Here is an 18,429-nt window from a genome sequence, read left to right as displayed (position 1 = left end):
TATTATAATGATCGGCACCTGATAGCGCGCTATCAAAACACATAGATCGATATACATAGAGATCGATAATAATGTTTGCAATTATAACGGTAATAATAACAACAATAATAACAAGATAAGAATAGAACAATAATAATAATTCGAAGGTCAGAATCACAGAAGCAACAAAAGTAAAGAAACAAATGAACATACCGGTTAACGATGAAAATCAGTGGTTGGAGGATGCCGATATCTGGGCGTAGAACGAAACGACGGTGGGTTAATGTTTTTTTTTGCGTTTTTATTAGTTTTTTTTTAATGAAGTGTTATCTCTGCCTTTTTTTGTATATATTATCTATATCGCTAGATTTTCATTTCGTTGTTATCTCGTTTGATGCTCGTTCTTTGTTCCGTTTCGTATTTAATTCTCGTTCTTTAAACGACGATGTGTGCGTGTTTCGTTTATCCGTTTGTTCGTTTATTTTTCGTTCTGAACCGTGCCCGTGTTTTACGCGATAATTTTAATCGATTTTTAAACGGCCAAGTTTGTCGAATTACGGCGACGAATTACAAGTTCAAGTCCTTCTCCAGATATCTCTCTCGCACTTTCTTCGATCGACAACGAAGAATTACAGTCTATACTTTATAAAAACAATCGAACCTACTGGATACACGACGATCGCACGTACATATGACACTTGATTTGTTAATGTATCGACGAAACGAAAGGGGGGAAAAAATGACGAAGAAAATCACGGAACACACCCTCGAGTGTCTCTCTTTCACACCCACCGGCCAACACTATTACTTCGTCTTTCTCCCTCTACCTCTCCCTTTCTCATCCGTACGTTTTCCTTTTTCCTTCTCCTCAAGACCTCTTCTGCCGACTAAAGGATCTTCCAGACGACGATTCCTGCTCTCTGTATTTTTAACACCAACCTCGTCAACGTATCGCACACTGAATTATCTTCGTGGAGAACCGGCGACGTATATTTTATCCTCGTAGCTTTAATTATCTTTTTCTTTTCCTTCGTTCTTTCTCTCTTTCTTTTTTAGACGAAGTTAGAAGGAGAGCCGCGTGCACGTCGATCGAGATCGATCTTCGAGAAGCTGACCGTTCCAGGAGGCGAAGGGATAAAAATAAGGATCCGGGAAGGGGGGGTAGAAATGGACGAACGAAATCATAAGATCCCCGACGAGGACGCGCGTGAAAGAACGTGGTACGACGATCCAAGTCTGTTGACGAAGTTTCTTTCTCCGCTGACCGATCGATTTCAACTTCGATTATTTCGTTTTACTCGTTTTCTATTAATCGTGTTTTCTATTGATTACTGTTGTTGCTGTTGTTGTCGTCCGTTGTACTCTTTTTGCCTTCGACCTTTTCGTTTCTCTCTTTTCTTCCTTCTTTCTATTTCGTTAGTTTAAACGCGGTTCGAAGTTGTGCGTGAACACACGCGGTTTTCGATTAGTATCTCGTTGACACGTGGGCGGGAGAAAGCAAGAATGATTGATCGGTATATACGGTGAGGACGATTCTATATGTACCAACGATACGAACGTATTGTCAAATTAAAGGGTCAGAAATGAAGATATACAAGCAAATAGTAAGAATGTTGCGGGTATAACGGTGTCTACAACGCAATGCCTTTATGTGGTGCGGTAACTAAACTGACGGAGCCAGGCCCTGCCGCCAATCGCTGCACCCTCTGTTGCCCGCTGCCGCCACCGCCCCCGATGCTACTACTTCTACCTAGGCTAAAGGGGTGGGAGCCGCGAGGAGGATAGAGGTCGAAGGTAACAATCAAGGAAAGCACGTTGAATAGAGGAGGATCGACGAACATTGAGGAATGTACGCAGGCGCTGAAAAGAGGCAATGACTGCACCCTCTCCCTGGATCGCCACCACCGCCTCGATATCTCGCGGCACGCCATCTCTCGATGGAGGGGTTGCGATGGCCGCGAACACGGCCAAGAAAAACGGAGGGAGCTAAAGCGAGGAGAAAGGATGAAAAAAGAGAGGTAAGGTCGAAAGAAAATAGCAAAAGACCGATCGAAGAAAAGGAAGAATTTACGCGAGCGGATCGAAGGCGATGGCTGCATCTTTCCGATACCAGCAAGTATGGTTGTCCGTTCGTCGACGCGGTTTGAAAGATGGAAACCGGGCCACGGAGAGCGGCAAGGAGGAAACGAAGAAAAACCGTAGCCGGAGGCGGCGGAATCTACGCAGGCGCCGAGTGACGAAGAAACGCGAAGTAATACTTGGTTGGAAATTGTCGTGACGTTAACTCATTCGACGTAAAGAGTTGCATGGATGTAACTACGACGGGGATGTATGCGTCAGAAGGAATTCTGACGAAGTAATAACTCTTGCTGAAAATAACTTTGCATCGTTCCACACTCCGCGTGTAATACTCGTTTGATGATTGAAACAGGAACACGAAAAAGCAAAAGATCGAGGAGTTCATAGAGGACCTAAGGAGACGCGTGCGTCGGACAGAAATCAAAGAGGACTGCTCTCTGACCTATCTGGACATTAGGATCGGCTGAAAAGCTGTTGAGACAAATACGCAGAGAAAGAGAGAGAAAATGAAATCGAGGGTAGTTGCACGACGCACGCAGGCGCTAGGGAAGGGTCGTGAACAATGGCTGCTCCCTCTGGAGATCCTCTGGACCTTGCAACCACCGATACTGATTGAAAGAGCACTCCCGGGGACTATATACGTGGAGGAGAAAGGAAGAACGAGGGATGGAAAAAAAAGCAGTTAGTGGATAGCTGTTGATCGAACAATCGCCGTTTGGGACAAAGATTTTGGAAGAAAAAGGGAACTCTCGACTCTAAAATAGCAGGGCGTAGTTTGCATACAGGTGGCAGAAGAGCGCGGTAAAAGGTTGGAAAGGGGAAAGCAACCGCCGCGCCGCTAGCTGGATGGTCCGGGAAAAGGTGTTAATCGCGAACTCGAGTGGAGGCGGACGGTACTCTCACAGACAGGGATGCTACAAGACAACTCAAGGATCGTTGTTTCAACGACGTTCGCCAAAAAAATTGAAAAGCAGAAAATTTAAAAGTAACGGTGAACACGAGATAGATACGTGGACGCAATTAGAGTCGACGAATAATAAATTCGACGTAAAAATATATTTGAATATTTCATCAGAGAAGTTGGTCTCGCCGTCTCGTGTTCCGAGGAACGGGGGTTGAATTCGAGGGGAAGAAGAAAAAAATGGCTAGACGTACGGGGGAGTGCACGTGCGCAAGCGCTACTCTCGAGGGTTGAAGAGGAAGGGGTGAAAATTCAGGCTCCGCGAACGACGGAAAGAAAAGAGAGTGGAGCGAAGGCTTGAAAAGGGGAAACGAGCGTAGGAGAGGCGGGTTGGTAGCCCGTGCAGAGCTCGAGGACGCAGGCGCCACGTTGAAAATGGAAACCGTCGTCCCAGGGGTTGACCTCCCTCTTGTACGAAAGAGCTTTTCGACCGTGCGAATGCGGCCAAATTTCGCCGTGCCTTTACCACATAGTTCACCACTATTCCCCCCCCTACCTTAATCTTCCCCAGTCCTCCCGCCCCCCTTTTTTAACGTGCACGGACATCGACCAAATTTTCCAGAAAGTTAAACTCGAACCGATATTCAAAATCCGATGATTCGTCCGATTCGTTCTTTTTCCCTCGTTGAATATAATCGCTTTAACTTCTCGACTTTTGTCCCTTGCGTCTCGTCCCCTTTGCTGCTGTCTCTCGTCACTTCTTTTTTTCCTTTCCCCTTTTTCGTTGTAGGCACAAGATATTACAGGCTCCGAATTGAATCAAGAGCCCCTTTTTTGTCGGAGCCCTAGCTACCTGGAGGAGGTGCATTCATCACGGAATATTGTAACGCTATCCCTAGCGGAATCTTGAGAGGACACGTGCTGCGTAAATGGGTCCACGTGCCTCGGGCATCGGTAAATCACACAATACGACGATGCAGCGCTAATGAAACGTTAACAAAGAAAAAAAATCGAATTACGCATTTCCTATCGAAACTTTTGTTAGTTAAAAATAGCACCCCACTTTTCCTGATCCCCTTATAGTAACGGCAAATATACGAAACAGTAAATTTTCGAATGCAATTCTATTCGGATAAGAACAATCACGTCGACCACGTAATTTATAAACGTCTGCCTCTTCAACATGTGCGTAAACGAGTAAAATCATAGTCTGCACTTGATCGACGATTATCTTATCTGTGATCGAGTACAAACGAGGAAAGTATCGATCGATAGGATAAAAAGTACGCGAGCCGACGTGAATATCATTTCCACGTTGTTACTCGAACGGCGTCAATGTTAACGAACGCTCTGCAAAGAGGGCTCGCTAATGACTCGGCCTCGAAATTACGAACGTGAGTCGATCATCACGGCGGAAATAATTGGTTTGCTCGTTGCCGCCTGTTACATTCGCAACGCGAGATGCAAGATACGCGGATGAAAAAGTCACGCTGAGAAAAGAGCTGCCCAGGAGGGGTCGAAAGAAAGCACAAACGGAGCCAGATAGGGGGAAAGACGAAAAAATGAGGGGATGATAATCTAATGGTAAATAGCATGCATACGAGGACAGACACGGGCAACGGCGTAGCCTGTACAAATCTATTCCATCGTACCCTATAAATAGATGCTTGAAGAAAACGAAAGTATATGTATTAGATTTGAATTTAAATCAGAATATCACAATTTTGACTTGTGCCTGTAAAAATCATCATATAAATAGCTTCTATCAACTGAAATTACCATTTTACTGTCGAAACAAGATAGTTCCATACTCCGGTTATCTCCATTCGCACGAAACAAAAGATAACATCCAGCCGTATCGTAATACCAGATATTAAATCCGACGTGATAATAGAAAAATTGAAATTATCCGTCAAAATATAGTCTGGATGTTCGATGAAAACGACGACGTTAAAAAAATGCAGCCAGACAGGGATGGGGCAGACGGTAGCACCGCGTAAATCCCGAATCCCGTCTCGGGCAATTTATAACGCTCCTCCTCTTTGTCCCAAACTTCCGTTTGTTGAGTATCCTGGGAACAGGCAGTACCTAGCCCAATTGCCCCCTCTTGCTACGCCATTGGGCGTGGGGTGGCAAGAGGAGCTCGGTGCCCAACGGCACAGGGGTTTCGAATATCGATCTCTTGCGTTCTCCTAGTTATTCACTCTCTCTCCTACACTTGCACCGGCTCTCTCTTTCTCCTCGTTTCTCTCCCTCCACGTTGCACAGAACTCGGCTGCGAACAACTCGGGGAACAGAGAGGGACGAGGGTGAAGGAAGGGTTCACCAGGAAGTCCCAGCCAAAGCCCAGGAACGGAGGACATTCACCAGCCGAACAAACACACGTACATGCACCTACCACCGATGCGAATCTTGCCCGGACCGCGACTCTCCAATCTTCAAATTCCCAACTCTTTACGCTCCTGATCCTCTGCCCGACGATCGATGGATACGGTTCTATCCAGATGAATTACAAAATCCATTCGACTACCGTTAGAACCCAAGATGTTCTTATTATACGTAGCGCTCCCTTTAGAGAGTGTTTTCTTATCCTAAGGATCGCGAGAGAAGGAGTTTATATCCCTTCAGAATTATAACCACTTCTCGTTCCTTAATGGAGTCGTTTTTTTTGTCGCGGTTAGGGTAGAAATACCTTGGGAATCCAATAATCCTTCATTCTATAGAAGTAATCTCCACAACCAGACCGTGAAATTCTACCAAACTTCTGTTTAACCAGCAATTTCGAAACCACTTTTGGATAGTTTTACACGAGTTTTACCAGCGTGGTTCGAGCTAGTGGAAATAGTTCGTAGGACGAGCGGTGTCCAGGAATTATGCGGGTTCATCGATCAGTGGACGCAGATAGTTAACATAGTTACGCGTTGTTGGAGCATTGAACCAACTATTCGGGAATGTATCTTTTCAGAGGCAACAGCAAGTTTCCATAACTGCATCCCTTCTCCCGATGACACGCCATATTTGCGCTTGCTCATCCGGGTGCTTGGCCAAACAATAAATATGCGTGACTTAAGCTCACTTTGCATGTTGCACGGAGCGGGTTGCGTGGACCCGGGAACGAGGCTGCACACGTGCATCGGAGGCTGAATCCGTGCGTCCCCCCGTAGCCTGATAATCGAGCCAGGGTTGTGCATGCGGATTACGTAGCTTCCAGTCGCGTATCAAACGCGTGCCAAACTCGTTATTTCGAAATTGTGAATCTTCCATATTATAAAGGACGAATTATTCATTGTTCGATATTCTATGCGGCTCGTGTATCCGGAACGTGTTCTTAAAAATCTTTCCCCACTCAGCATGTTACATCGAGTACGTAGAAAGAAAGACAAACATTCTTGCGCAAATATTTACCACAGAAACGACCGATCTTGCTGTTATAGGTTGATAGATTGTGTTTCAGGGGTCAGATCTTTAGCTTTTATCCAAGCAAAATAAAATACCACGCGTTACAAAGCACGGTTATGATTTTCCTTATATTTCGGCCGTACGACCGTCTCGTTGGAGGTTGCAGTAGTTCTACGAACTTTCGTCGAAACTCTATACGTATAGCCAAGGGACAGTCACGCGAGACACAGAAAATTTCATGGTTGAAGGCAAAAACGAAAAGAAATGGCAGCAGGGACATCTATCGATTCAACAAACCAAGGAAACCAGGCGCGTGGATCCGCCGTTAGTATCGTCCAGTCGATGAGAAGTTGAGCCTCGTGTGGACCAGTTCGGGACAAGTCAAACTCCGCTCTCGATATGTCCGACGTTGAGGAAACTGGTACGTACTATGCTCGATCCGTCTTCGAGAATTGTTCGTAACAAGCTAGAAACCGTTCCGTGACTGAAACGCGAGCACGTAACACATGCCACATCGTCTATCTGCGTGATCGCACCTCTACACGAGAGAGAAACATTTTGTCTATGAACGTGTGCTTCTATATTTCGACGTCGTTTCCCGATAGATCTTCTGTGATCCGTCAAGCCGACCGAATCGCCGACTCAAGGAGCAGTCACGCGAGGATCAACGCTAGCTCGATGCTTATTGCCCTCTGACATTTGGCAGGTGTTCCTCTTTGGAGACCAGTTCGCCTCGTGATATAACATATAGATCGCAAAATTCACCGCAGAGCAACACTTTCTCGGTCGGTTTTCCATGTGCGAGGGGTGACTTTCCCTTTGTGACTCGAAGCTGCCATATCCTTCCCTGTTCCCAGCTATTATTACCGCTCTGGTCGCCTTTTTCTCTTTCTCTCTTGACCTAACTTCCGTTTTCCGCGTCACGGAATAACGAATAAAGTAGAAGGATGCCTCTTATAGTTGGATTCTTCTAATTTCGTTCGATGTAGATCGCGATCCAGGGAAACCGTGTCGAGGAGAAAAAATATAACGACCGAGGCTGCTTTTCCTTTTTTTTTCCCCTCGTAGCCGGAACTGTTGAAGATTTAGTATGAGTTCAGCGGTGCGTATCACAGTGTATCCTCTCCCTCTCTATCCTCCAGCCACCCTTGCCGTCCCCTTGATTGTTCCGTGCTTTTCTGTCCAGCCTCTTTGTCCCACTTTTAATTGCTCTTCCCAACCGTCAGCTCCAGAGTGTCCTCAGACCTTTTTTCCCTCCAATTTCCCAGGAATTTTCTCTTTTTTTCCCTCTTGCTTCCACAGCCGTAACCGAGGCGAGACAACACACCGCAGACATTTGCCTGGGCAAATTGTAGAACGTTTCCCGGAGGTGGAAGCTTGTCCCGTCGTGGATAAAGTGTTGCCACTAATGCCAAGCTATCAACCTTTGTCGTTGTCCAGCCTTTCAAGAAGAAAAATACCTAACACTAAATTTAAATGGTCGTAAATCGAGAAAGCTCCACGGGTCGAGACTTCGTACGATTTTCTACGCTTCTATCAAATCTGATCGAACGAGAAACGAGTCACTGTCGGTCACTAGCATTGACTGGCTAAGTTCACGTGACTCGTGGTATAATGGTCAGGTTTTGCGTCAATCGATGAATAATTGATAAGAGAATTGTGCAATCTCAACGGAAAACCGCTATAGCCTAACCGACTGAGTTTAATTTCCCTTTTTCTTCGTGCTTTCGTTCCTTCCAGGCTATAGACGCGTAGGTTTTAGCTGGTGGATGTGTCACTTACGGGCATCGTACGAACCGCATGGAAATAGATATCGAACAAGCCTGATTTAGAAATCCGCACGCGACACGCTATGCACCCATCGGGCAAAGAACAATGCATGATAGAACGGAGCAGCTAGACTTGAGACACCACGACGTGGTTTGTCGAAGACGTGACGTGGACGTTCCTGTCTCTGTTTCTTACTTCTTCGAGCACGCGCCACGTCGATCTCGCCAGTCCTAATATAATCTCTTCGCTTCTTCGAATCGTTAATCCGCGAGAAAGAATAGATCCAGAACGTTATAATGCACTAGATACATGGAAAACTATCAGATAGATTAATAGAATGAAAGCTAAGAAGCCGTTTAAATCCGTGGGGGATGGTCTTAAAAGTTTCGTATTAGAACAGACTTAAACACAGTCCCTGAGAGATACAGATGATACAAAGGTGACTTTAATCTATGCTGCTATTTCAATTTTTATATATAAATACTATACAAAAACACGAGAAATGTGAAAAATATTTCGTACATGATCTCTCTCGTACATGATTCACGACCTCCGCAGGGTTGAAAACTAAAGTTCATCGCTCAATTTCAAATTCCGGCGTTTCGTGACCAAGAGCAACAGCGCTCTCACTCGCCACCTTCGTTCGTTCCCACGAGCGCGAGATTACGAAAGGATACGAAGATCGGATTTAGAAATAGATATCAACGAACCGAATTTACCGAGCACCAAAAGTAAATTGTAGCCTCTTTTCTTCGTCTAGATTTCGATCAACTAGCTTCTCGTGACCGCAAACGACTTTGTCCGTTTCGTTAAAGCCTGCTCTGTCGATCCTGTGGGATCTTTGACGCGTGGCAGCCACGCGAATTCCCGCCAATCTTGCTCGATTGAACCGCGCGAAATCACGAACCTAGGCCACACGAGAGATTCCTCGCACGAGAACCGACACGAGAATTAACCGTAACGTGCTGATCCAACGGCACGATCGGTGTTACAGCCTTTATCCACGTAGGTGGTAACACCCGCCATAAAAGGTAGTTTAGACCCAGAGGAAAGTCAGTCTGTTGCCACGTCTTCTGCCTAGTGGATCAGCGCGTTTCCTCTTTCGGAATGGCTCACGGGGAGGGTCGAGATCCGTTGGAACATACCAGCCTCTACCAAAGAGCTGGTTCGATCCTTTTTTTGTTTATATTTTGTTTCGATTAATTCTTTTCTTTTTTGTTACTTAATTGCGCTTGATTGAAAACGTTTTTAACGAATTACGAGGATATTGAGAACTACAAACAGACGTTTGACTGTGCAGAGAGCGAGGACAGTGATACAGAAGGAGGTATGGGAAACGTGAACAAAATGATAATGCGACCACCGGGACACAGCGGAAAGGCAAAGAAAGGACACATTTGTTTCGATGCCTCGTTCGAGACCGGTAACTTGGGCAGGGTGGACCTTATCTCAGAATTCGAGTACGATCTGTTCATCAGGCCTGATATCTGCAATCCGCGACTTCGCCTGTGGTTCAACTTCACCGTGGACAACGTGAAAGCGGATCAACGAGTGGTCTTTAACATAGTTAACATATCAAAGAGCGCAAATCTGTTTCGAAACGGAATGACGCCTTTGGTGAAGAGCAGCAGTAAACCAAAGTGGCAAAGGATTCCCAGAGACCAAGTGAGTTGCCGTCTACAGAAAACGATGAAACCAATATCGAAAGATATTCCACGAAACTTTCCTCTAGGTATTTTACTACAAATCGGCGCAGCATCAAAACCACTACGTCCTCAGTTTCGCCTTTTCCTTCGACCGTGAAGAAGATGTGTATCAATTTGCTTTGACCTATCCATACTCGTACAGTCGCTATCTGGCACATCTGGATAATCTTTGCACCAGGTTAACGTGTACGAAGAGGGAAACCTTAGCCACGTCGATACAAAAGAGGAAAATCGAATTGGTCACGATAACTTCAAATCTGGAAGACTCTCAAGATCATTCAAGGAGGGTGGTGGTCGTTCTTGCCAGAGTACATCCAGGCGAGTCACCCTCTTCCTTCGTTTGCCAAGGTCTAATGGACTTTCTGGTCAGTTCCCACCCCATCGCCCAAGTGTTGAGGAATTACGTCGTTTTCAAGATAGTGCCGATGCTAAACCCTGACGGCGTTTTTCTTGGCAATTATAGGTAAATAGAGAATCCTCTGCCAAACGAGAAACAAACGAGCGACAGAATGTTCTCTTGTTAAAGATCTACTCTGATGGGGGCAGACTTGAATCGTTCGTGGAACAAAATCTCCGATTGGCTGCATCCTGCTCTGGTAGCGATCAAACCGATGTTGAAGAACCTCGATAAGAGTTCCCGTACACCATTGGACTGCGTACTTGATTTGCACGCTCATACCAATGCTACGGGACTTTTCGTTTATGGAAACACCTACGACGACGTGTACAGGTATCTCTAACCGTTTTTTCTTTTTTCTCCTAAAGAAATTTCCTCGAGATATTCGTAAAGAAAATAAGATCCTTCCGTTTCCAAATGACACTATCTAATCAACGGCTGCCAGCCTCTCAGGTACGAGAGGCACATCGTGTTACCAAAGTTGTTAGCGCAACACGCCGAAGACTATGAAATAGGGAACACGATGTACAACCAGGATCCCCATAAGGCTGGGACCGCGCGTCGTTATCTGTGTTCCATTCTCAAGGAACATGTAAACTGCTACAGCATCGAGGTATCGATGTTCGGATACAATAGGAAATCCACGCCTGGAATATTTCCGTACACCGAGGAAGGATGTATCCTTTGATATCTGTATTTATTTTCCGTAGATACGTGAATTATTTTCTACTTGTGTACGAGCATTTGTTTCGCTTAAAATTCTCCAGTGGCGTCTGTCTTTGGAATTCTTGCAACAGAATGTTTCACAAATCTAGAATAATCTATATATGTGTCGGAGTGAAGTTGGCATTTTGGGACGTTCGATGAACCTTTACTTACTTTACCGTCGCGGATGTAGCTAATATTTATCGGTACAAATGGGGGCACTACAAGAGGCTATGAGTTATGGCGATAGGATGGTCGAGATGATGGTGACAACGAATTCAGGTTCGATGACGAATCCACGGTCCACGAGAGGACAAGTATCAACGTAATACTCGATTCGGGTAACTTCTCGATAACTCAATCAGCAATTCGTCCAACGACTAACTAACAAACTAACTCTCCGTAATCCAAAAGAAACTGCCCTTATATACCCTGTACTTCTCGGGTCAATCTTTGTTTTTAAGGAGAGCCATATAATCATTTCATACCTCCGTCAGGTACACGTCCCTCCCGTGACCGTGGCTACGTCTAATGACCCGCTATGTCACTTAGAGACCGAATCCATCGTCATAAAGTCAGATTGGAACATTAAAACTATTTCTTATTTTTATTACTTAAGTGCAGCTATAGTAAATGTCTGGACTAGGGTATTGGGATTTTCCCAACATTCCGGACGGGAAATCCCGATGTTCTTTCATCTCCGACATATGTTTAAACGAAACTGTTCAAGTGTGTTAACCCGATAGTTCAGTTGGTAACTAGGTAACCAACTAACTTTATATTGCCACAATCTTGGAAATGGTAATTAATCACTCGGAAGGCAAACCGTCTTGAGAGCATTCCAAACGAAACAGCTGTTAAGCCGCACGGTTATTTCGCTTCGTTCCGTGTTTTTCGAGGGAAATTAAGCAAAGTACTATTGAATAATTTATAACGCGATCAATTAAAGCGAAAGCTTTGCGTTAAAAAGTTTGGATGCTTAACGTAGGCCCGTGCTACGATGCGATGAATCAACTATCTTGACTTGCCAATTAAATCACAGATTATAGATTAGGCCGCAATCTGGCCCGTGTATTCCTAGAATATTACAAACTGATGGGCATCATACCCGCCGGTCTTCCCGATCAACCATCCACCAAACGATCGCGACAATCACGAACAAGGCGTCGAGTTCTTAGAGAACCTAGACCGAAGACATCCAGGAAACCTGCGCCTATACATCTGGCCAGTATTCACGAGTAATTTCACTCCCATTACTTTGTTATAGAAATTCATACGCCTCTTCTTTACTCTGCTACTATTTTAAGAAAACTCTCAAACTCTTCTTAATAGAAATAGCTACGTAAAATCTACTATATAAAGATAAAATAATTTCATTCTACGAGTTAATAGTTGTGGTTTAAGAATCAGGATAGAATGAAAATGAACAAGTTGGATGATGAAATCCGCATGGCCGTGATCGTCAGGTACTTTCAAGAGGAGACAGAGATGGCCGCGAGCGGCGGTTACCGATCGATGAGCGGCACGCGGATGAGCCAGCTTGGGACCGGAACTGGAAGTGGAACGGGCGTCGGCGGGTGCAGGAACCGGAGCTACAGGTTCCGGAGCCCCGGGGCACCGCTCGACAGGGTGCAGGCCCTGTCCAGACATCCCGCCGAGCCGAGGCTCACCATTATCGATTTCAATCAGCTGACAAGGGGCGGTTTGGAACTGGCTACCAGCAAGAACAGGGCAAAGGTCGCTCGAAAAGCCGCCAAGTTGAACAGATAGCGATCTCCATTTTACCTCAAAGCGTCGTCTTAGCACCGATAATCGATAGATAAAATAATTCTTTAAAGAGAACTTCGAAGCGTCTGATTCGATTTAACTAACGTGAACCGCTAGATTTAGACTCTTCTTTGCGCAAAGAAATTTTTAAAGAATACTACGAATTAAAAATTTCTCCCTGAAGCTCTACGATGACGCGTACTCGCGGTCTTTCAAGAATTTGTAGGTGATCGATCGACGAAAGAAGAAGAGAATAGCAATGTAACGTAAGCATGTGTAATCTGAACCCGATGTCGATCGTATCAGTTTCGTAGAGAAGCTTCTTTACACGGTGGTGTAGGTTAACGATTACCTCAATGTACACATAAAATTGATGGATCGAGTGGTATACGAAACTGCCCAATGCCAATAACGTCAATCAGTGATTCGTGTACGCTGTATCGAATCATAAAGAGTCGATTTGTAGAGTTGTTACGTTCTTTTATTCCTACACACGCGCCGCTTTCTTTACGTACATGTTTCTTAGTACGCCCGACCGATCGGTTTATTCACTGAAAACCATTTTTACAAAGATGTTCGCGTTCCTTCGGTTTAACGACAATAAATCGAGTCTCGTATTGTATGGCAACTTAGAATTACAACAATAAAACAAACATATAAATGCTAAGGAGAAAGGGAATAAAAAGCATGCACAATTTTTTTTACTATCTGGTATACTAATTGAATAAAAACGTAACCCCCGAACGAGACAAATTCTGTCCATCGTTTACGCGATTTCCCGTGTTTAAGACTGAAAATTTATCTCGTGGATTATAATAGAGATTCTTTACGTCGCAATGATAACAGTGTAAATGAGATCGGATGAAACGGTAATCTCGTCCAAGGGTTTCTACACAGCTACCCATCCGTATCGGTGAGGGCTTCGTGGAGAAAATCGCGAAAGGGGAAAGAAGAATGCGAAAGCTGTTGCTTTCTTAGGTCACATAATAGAAATTTGTTCACGTACCTGAATGCGAGAATTACGTTTCCTAAAACTCAAGCAATCCGCGAGCTTGTTGCACGCGTATTGGATGGACAGAAGACACAGGTACTACGGGGCCTGGTACACTTGATCAGATACGGACCTAAAGATACGCTAGCTGATCACGGCTGTATCCGCTTATTGAGCATACGATAAACAGGAGAGCCGGTACAGTGACTATTGAGCGTGCGACTCCTTGATCACAACAAACCAATCAACGAATGATTTTTGTTTTCTTTTGCGTGTACGTTTCTTTCTTTCCTTTTATCAATCTTGTTTTTTTTCTTTTCTATACGTGACCAAATTATATATTCAAAACACGTTGTTCGTTGCACGCGCTCGCGCACGCTTCCGTATGTCCGTGTGCGTGTAATATGCGTGTGTATTCGTGACAAGGGTAGCGTGATCACGTACATATACGTTGCACGTATACCACAGGTGTACGAACGTGTCGCGCGCGACCTTTCTATATGTTATTATACATGTATTCGTGTGTACGTTTGTGTATGTGTGTGTTTATATATGTGTGTGTACCAACGTGTCAATCAATCGGAACTGAAGAATGAACTAAAACGGAAAGAAATGAAACTATAGCGAAAGAAGGGAGCAGACAAGCGGCCAGTAGCTCTTCTACTCCTGGGCTCGAGACGGAACTGGCCCGTGGGCCGTTCCGCTCAACACCACCTCGACTCTTCTCCCTCTACAACCTCCCCAACCAACCCATTCCCCAAACCACCTCGTTGCAACCCCCTCGAACTCCCTAGCTTCTTTCCAACCCCCTCTACTCCCCTAATCTAGTATCTAGCGCGACCACCGAGCCGCCCGGTACTTCGGGGTTGGATGATACTAGGGCGGTGGTCGTTGAACCAAGTATATAGACGAGCTGTCTGCGTCGTGCCGATTGCGCACAGACGCCTCTGCCTCTCTTTCTCTATCCCATTTTCCATCTCATCCCATCTATCCGTTTCTCCCATTCGTTCTAACTCGCTTCTGCACCCCCAGCTCGCAATTTGCATTTCTCTATCTCTTCCACGATTTCCTTTCCTTCTCTTTCCATTATTTTCCCCTCTTGTCCCTCCGTTTCTCTTGTTACTTCAATCCCTTTCCCATCATATTCCCCTCCTCCTATCTCTATCTCTATCTCTTTTCTTTTTCATTTATCTTGCACCTCGACTCATCCGTCCTCTATTTTCCTTTTTATTATTTTTCTCGTTTTTTCTCTTTGTTTTTAATTCCATTTTTAACATCTTCCTTCTCTTTATTCTTTTTCACTTCTTCCGGTATCTGGTTATCTTCGAGCTTTCCCTCGCCCCTTTTTTCATTCGTCTTCTCGTCTTCCATTCGTACCCTATTTGCCTCTCACGCTTTCTCAACCGAGCGTACTCTCCAACGTTCCTCGTCCCTCCGTCTGTCGTGCACTCTCGCGATCGTGAACAGATCCCCAGACCAGGTAAAGCTAGCGACCTCTATATAGCTGAATAAACACGAGCGGGCTGCGACGAGTCACCAACACGCTCGTAACCCATGTAATAATGAAATAATTCTGGGATCGTATACGTGGGTTAGAGAAACCCTATGCAGACAGATCCCGTTTCCTGATTTTTTATCGGCCATGCTGTTATGGTATTTCTGATAATCTATATATATATATATATATATTAATGTCCTCTACTTGGAAATCGTTACACCGCGGGAAAGTACTCTCACATTCGGAGAAAATGTCTAAATGAAATTTGAATTTCAATCAGTAACAAATCAGTTTAGATTTTAATCAAACAGATTTTTCTAATCATTCCAAATTAATTCAGAAACCGCGGTATGTATAATGTACTATGCAATATTTCTCGGTTATACTCGTGAATAATAGTACAAATATGTTCGTCAGACTTTAGAATTAATTTTTATCAGAAAAAAAAATGAATAGAATTTTGCAATATATCAAAGGAAATATCTGAGGGTAGCTGTACCACTTTGCTAGATTTATAGGAAGGTAAAAGGATCAAGGTACCCTTTATCTGACACTGATGCATGCAATCAGACATCCCATGCAACAACAGCGACCACTGACAACCACCTACAGGACCGAGTAAAGCCGAATTTCAACGAAATCGCGCGATCTGGATAGGTAAGTTGCGACGTGGGCGGAAACCGACCTCGATTGTCTAAGCTTAACCCTTTTCGCAGATAGTTGCGCATTGCGAAGAATTCTACCATTTTATAGACAAACCATTCGTCACAAAAAATTTCAAAAGATCGAAAAACGAATTCCGCATATGTACATTATAAATGTAAGAATTTATTTGAGATAACCTATCTAGCGTATGTAAGTACATAATAAGAAAAAGAAATTGAAACTAATTATCATCGTAAAAATTAATTGGTTTATTGTAACGAATCAATTTTTGGTTTTCAAATGACTAAGAATAACATCATCGATAAATAATCGTTCAGAGCTCGTTACACATTCCAGTGACAAAAAAAAAATAATTTTGTTTATTGTATGAACAAAAATATTGTATTTAAATTCCGATTATTTAATAACAGATGAAATAAATATATATTGTATTTATATAAAAATTTTCTATGTAAGCTTACCGAATAAAACCACGTTATGCATTTTCTTCAAGATGAAATTGTTATCTTCATTGAATAATGTGTAGACAGATCGATAATTTGAACACTTTCTTGCTCCTTGTTTGATGCTGTCTAACACTGACAGACTTTAATATAATACACTGGTATATGGACCATTAAAATTTTGTAATACGTAGTTTGAGGTTATACTTTACAAAGTTATTTACACCACATATTGCATAATAATCATACACTATTATGATTAAAATTTATTTTCAAATTAAAAGGATATCTCAGATACACTCTCTTATTCTTATCTGTCCGACGAGAATAATTGTCAAAAATTTTGAAGGATAATTGTAGTTGAACACAAAGACACATTATTGACAACGTACTTTGTCCGAAAACATTCAGTTCTTTAATCTCATTAAATTAAATGAAATAAGCCTTTTACAAAAACTAGATACTCTTCGATATATATATATATATATATATATATATATATATATACATATATATACACATACATGTAATAAAAGCTAATTTATGTGAAAGATCGTGTTACAGCAGCTAATGGATAAATGACCAAACTTTACAATAAGGAAAAGAAAAATGGACATAAAGATAAAAAATACTACTTTGTCAATATATTTTTTATCAAAAACATGTTTATAGTAAAACGGAATAAACACACTTGAAAATTAATCCAAAATTTAGGTTGGATCACACACGACACTTATCATACGCTCTAGTTGTTTCAATTTCAACATCCTAACGCGGGAAACTGACGCAGCGCAATGACGCCATCTTGCGTTCTTCTCAGTAATAGCTTTCCTACTGGAAAATTTAAATTTATATTCGCATTTATATGTACGTATATATAATAAAATTATCTTTCCAGAATTTTATAAATTTATTAAAATATTATATTATTTATTTAAATATTATTTGTATCTGTAAAAGATGTTTACATTATTTTCATTACGCGACACTTTCATGGAAACTGCTACAACTTATCAATTGGCATGCTCAAAGTAGAATATACGACTATGATCCTAATAATGTATATGAAATATGTAAAAAGTTTATTTACAATATCAAAGTTATTTGGTTTGATATATATGTGTTAAAATTAGGCTAGTAGAATACTGATAGAATTTTAAAACAAAATTTTTCTCTTACAAAGAAAATATGTAACGGCATAGAACGAGCTGGAGCGCCATCTACAAAATATTTCCTGATAGAACATATTTCTTGCACCACGTAATGAGTCCGTCTTCCACACGCGACGCCATATTGTGTGTGAATCAGGAGGTGCAAGCACGCCATTGCGCACATTACGTTAATCTACGACTATTTCCATAAATAACGAGTAAAGTAAGTAAGAAAACGAAGCTGTTATAAATTCACACCTCTAAAAAACTCATTCGATTCAAAATTTTGTTTTATTTCAATAGTTCTATAACATTGAATGATGATTATTAATCAACACCACGATGTTTCGTTCGCTTTTGCGGATCGAAATTCTCATTTCGATATTTTTGTTTTATATTGTTTTTTATCTTGTCTCCTAATAGGTGATTACTATTTGATCCTATTTACGCTTATAATAATAATAAAATACATGCCTCTTTTTTTCCATTACGTTTTCTGATAAAAATGCGTACAAAATTTCGGATGAAATCTGTCACTACAATTTAAAATGATCGTGGAAAATATACTATTATTTTGTTAGAAATAAATGTACTTTTCAAATCGGACTACATTATTAAAAAAATATTGTAATTCATATTTTTATGTATAAAATCTATATGTCAAATGTATTCCATATAGTTAACATTACTACTTTTGGAATAAAATTAATTTGTATCCATTTAACATATGATAGTTTGTTTTATATACTTTAATTCATATATAAAGCAATAGATTTTAATTTAATAATATGCTCTGTTCACTGCTTTAATTTAATTTTAAATGCTTATTAGCTGCCATTTTTACATTAATGGATGGCTGTTAACATTCTAAATTACAAAGTAATGCATTAATTGAATTTGTCATATTTTACATTTCTTATTTAATAAATAATTACTAATACAATAATCGAAAATTTGATTGTTCCAGAAATTATTTA

The 18,429-nt window shown here is 42.2% G+C and overlaps 2 protein-coding genes across 6 annotated transcripts in view; one reads left to right on the top strand and one right to left on the bottom strand.

Moving 5' to 3' along the window:
• Window positions 1-16,342, bottom strand: part of LOC117209278 (ELAV-like protein 2) — a 41,750-nt gene extending 25,408 nt beyond the window's left edge. For 2 of the 4 annotated variants that reach the window (XM_033451085.1, XM_033451083.1), the window contains exon 1: window positions 193-1,698. The gene's annotated coding sequence lies outside the window, so the exon portion shown is untranslated. Of the gene's footprint in view, window positions 1-192; window positions 1,699-13,709; window positions 14,391-16,319 lie in introns of those variants that run through there. The other 2 variants (XM_033451086.1, XM_033451084.1) reach the window with 2 other exon arrangements.
• LOC117209277 (cytosolic carboxypeptidase 6) lies at window positions 6,645-13,370 on the top strand. Of its 2 annotated transcripts, none has more exons than XM_033451081.1 (7): window positions 6,645-6,779; window positions 9,429-9,793; window positions 9,861-10,297; window positions 10,361-10,564; window positions 10,685-10,908; window positions 11,979-12,174; window positions 12,403-13,370. In XM_033451081.1, exons 1-7 carry the CDS (start codon window positions 6,758-6,760, stop codon window positions 12,704-12,706), a joined length of 1,752 nt encoding a protein of 583 aa, XP_033306972.1. In that variant the 5' UTR covers window positions 6,645-6,757; the 3' UTR covers window positions 12,707-13,370. The 2 variants fall into 2 exon arrangements, with proteins under 2 accessions (XP_033306972.1, XP_033306971.1); XM_033451080.1 differs by lacking the exon at window positions 6,645-6,779 and adding an exon at window positions 8,878-9,293.
• Window positions 16,343-18,429: the final 2,087 nt, after the last annotated feature.

Source organism: Bombus bifarius, unplaced genomic scaffold (genome assembly GCF_011952205.1).
Source record: "Bombus bifarius isolate JDL3187 unplaced genomic scaffold, Bbif_JDL3187 scf7180000008169, whole genome shotgun sequence".
NCBI classification, from domain to species: domain Eukaryota; kingdom Metazoa; phylum Arthropoda; class Insecta; order Hymenoptera; family Apidae; genus Bombus; species Bombus bifarius.
The sequence above is the reverse complement of the archived record's forward strand: the minus strand, read 5'-3'. Positions and strand labels throughout refer to the sequence as shown.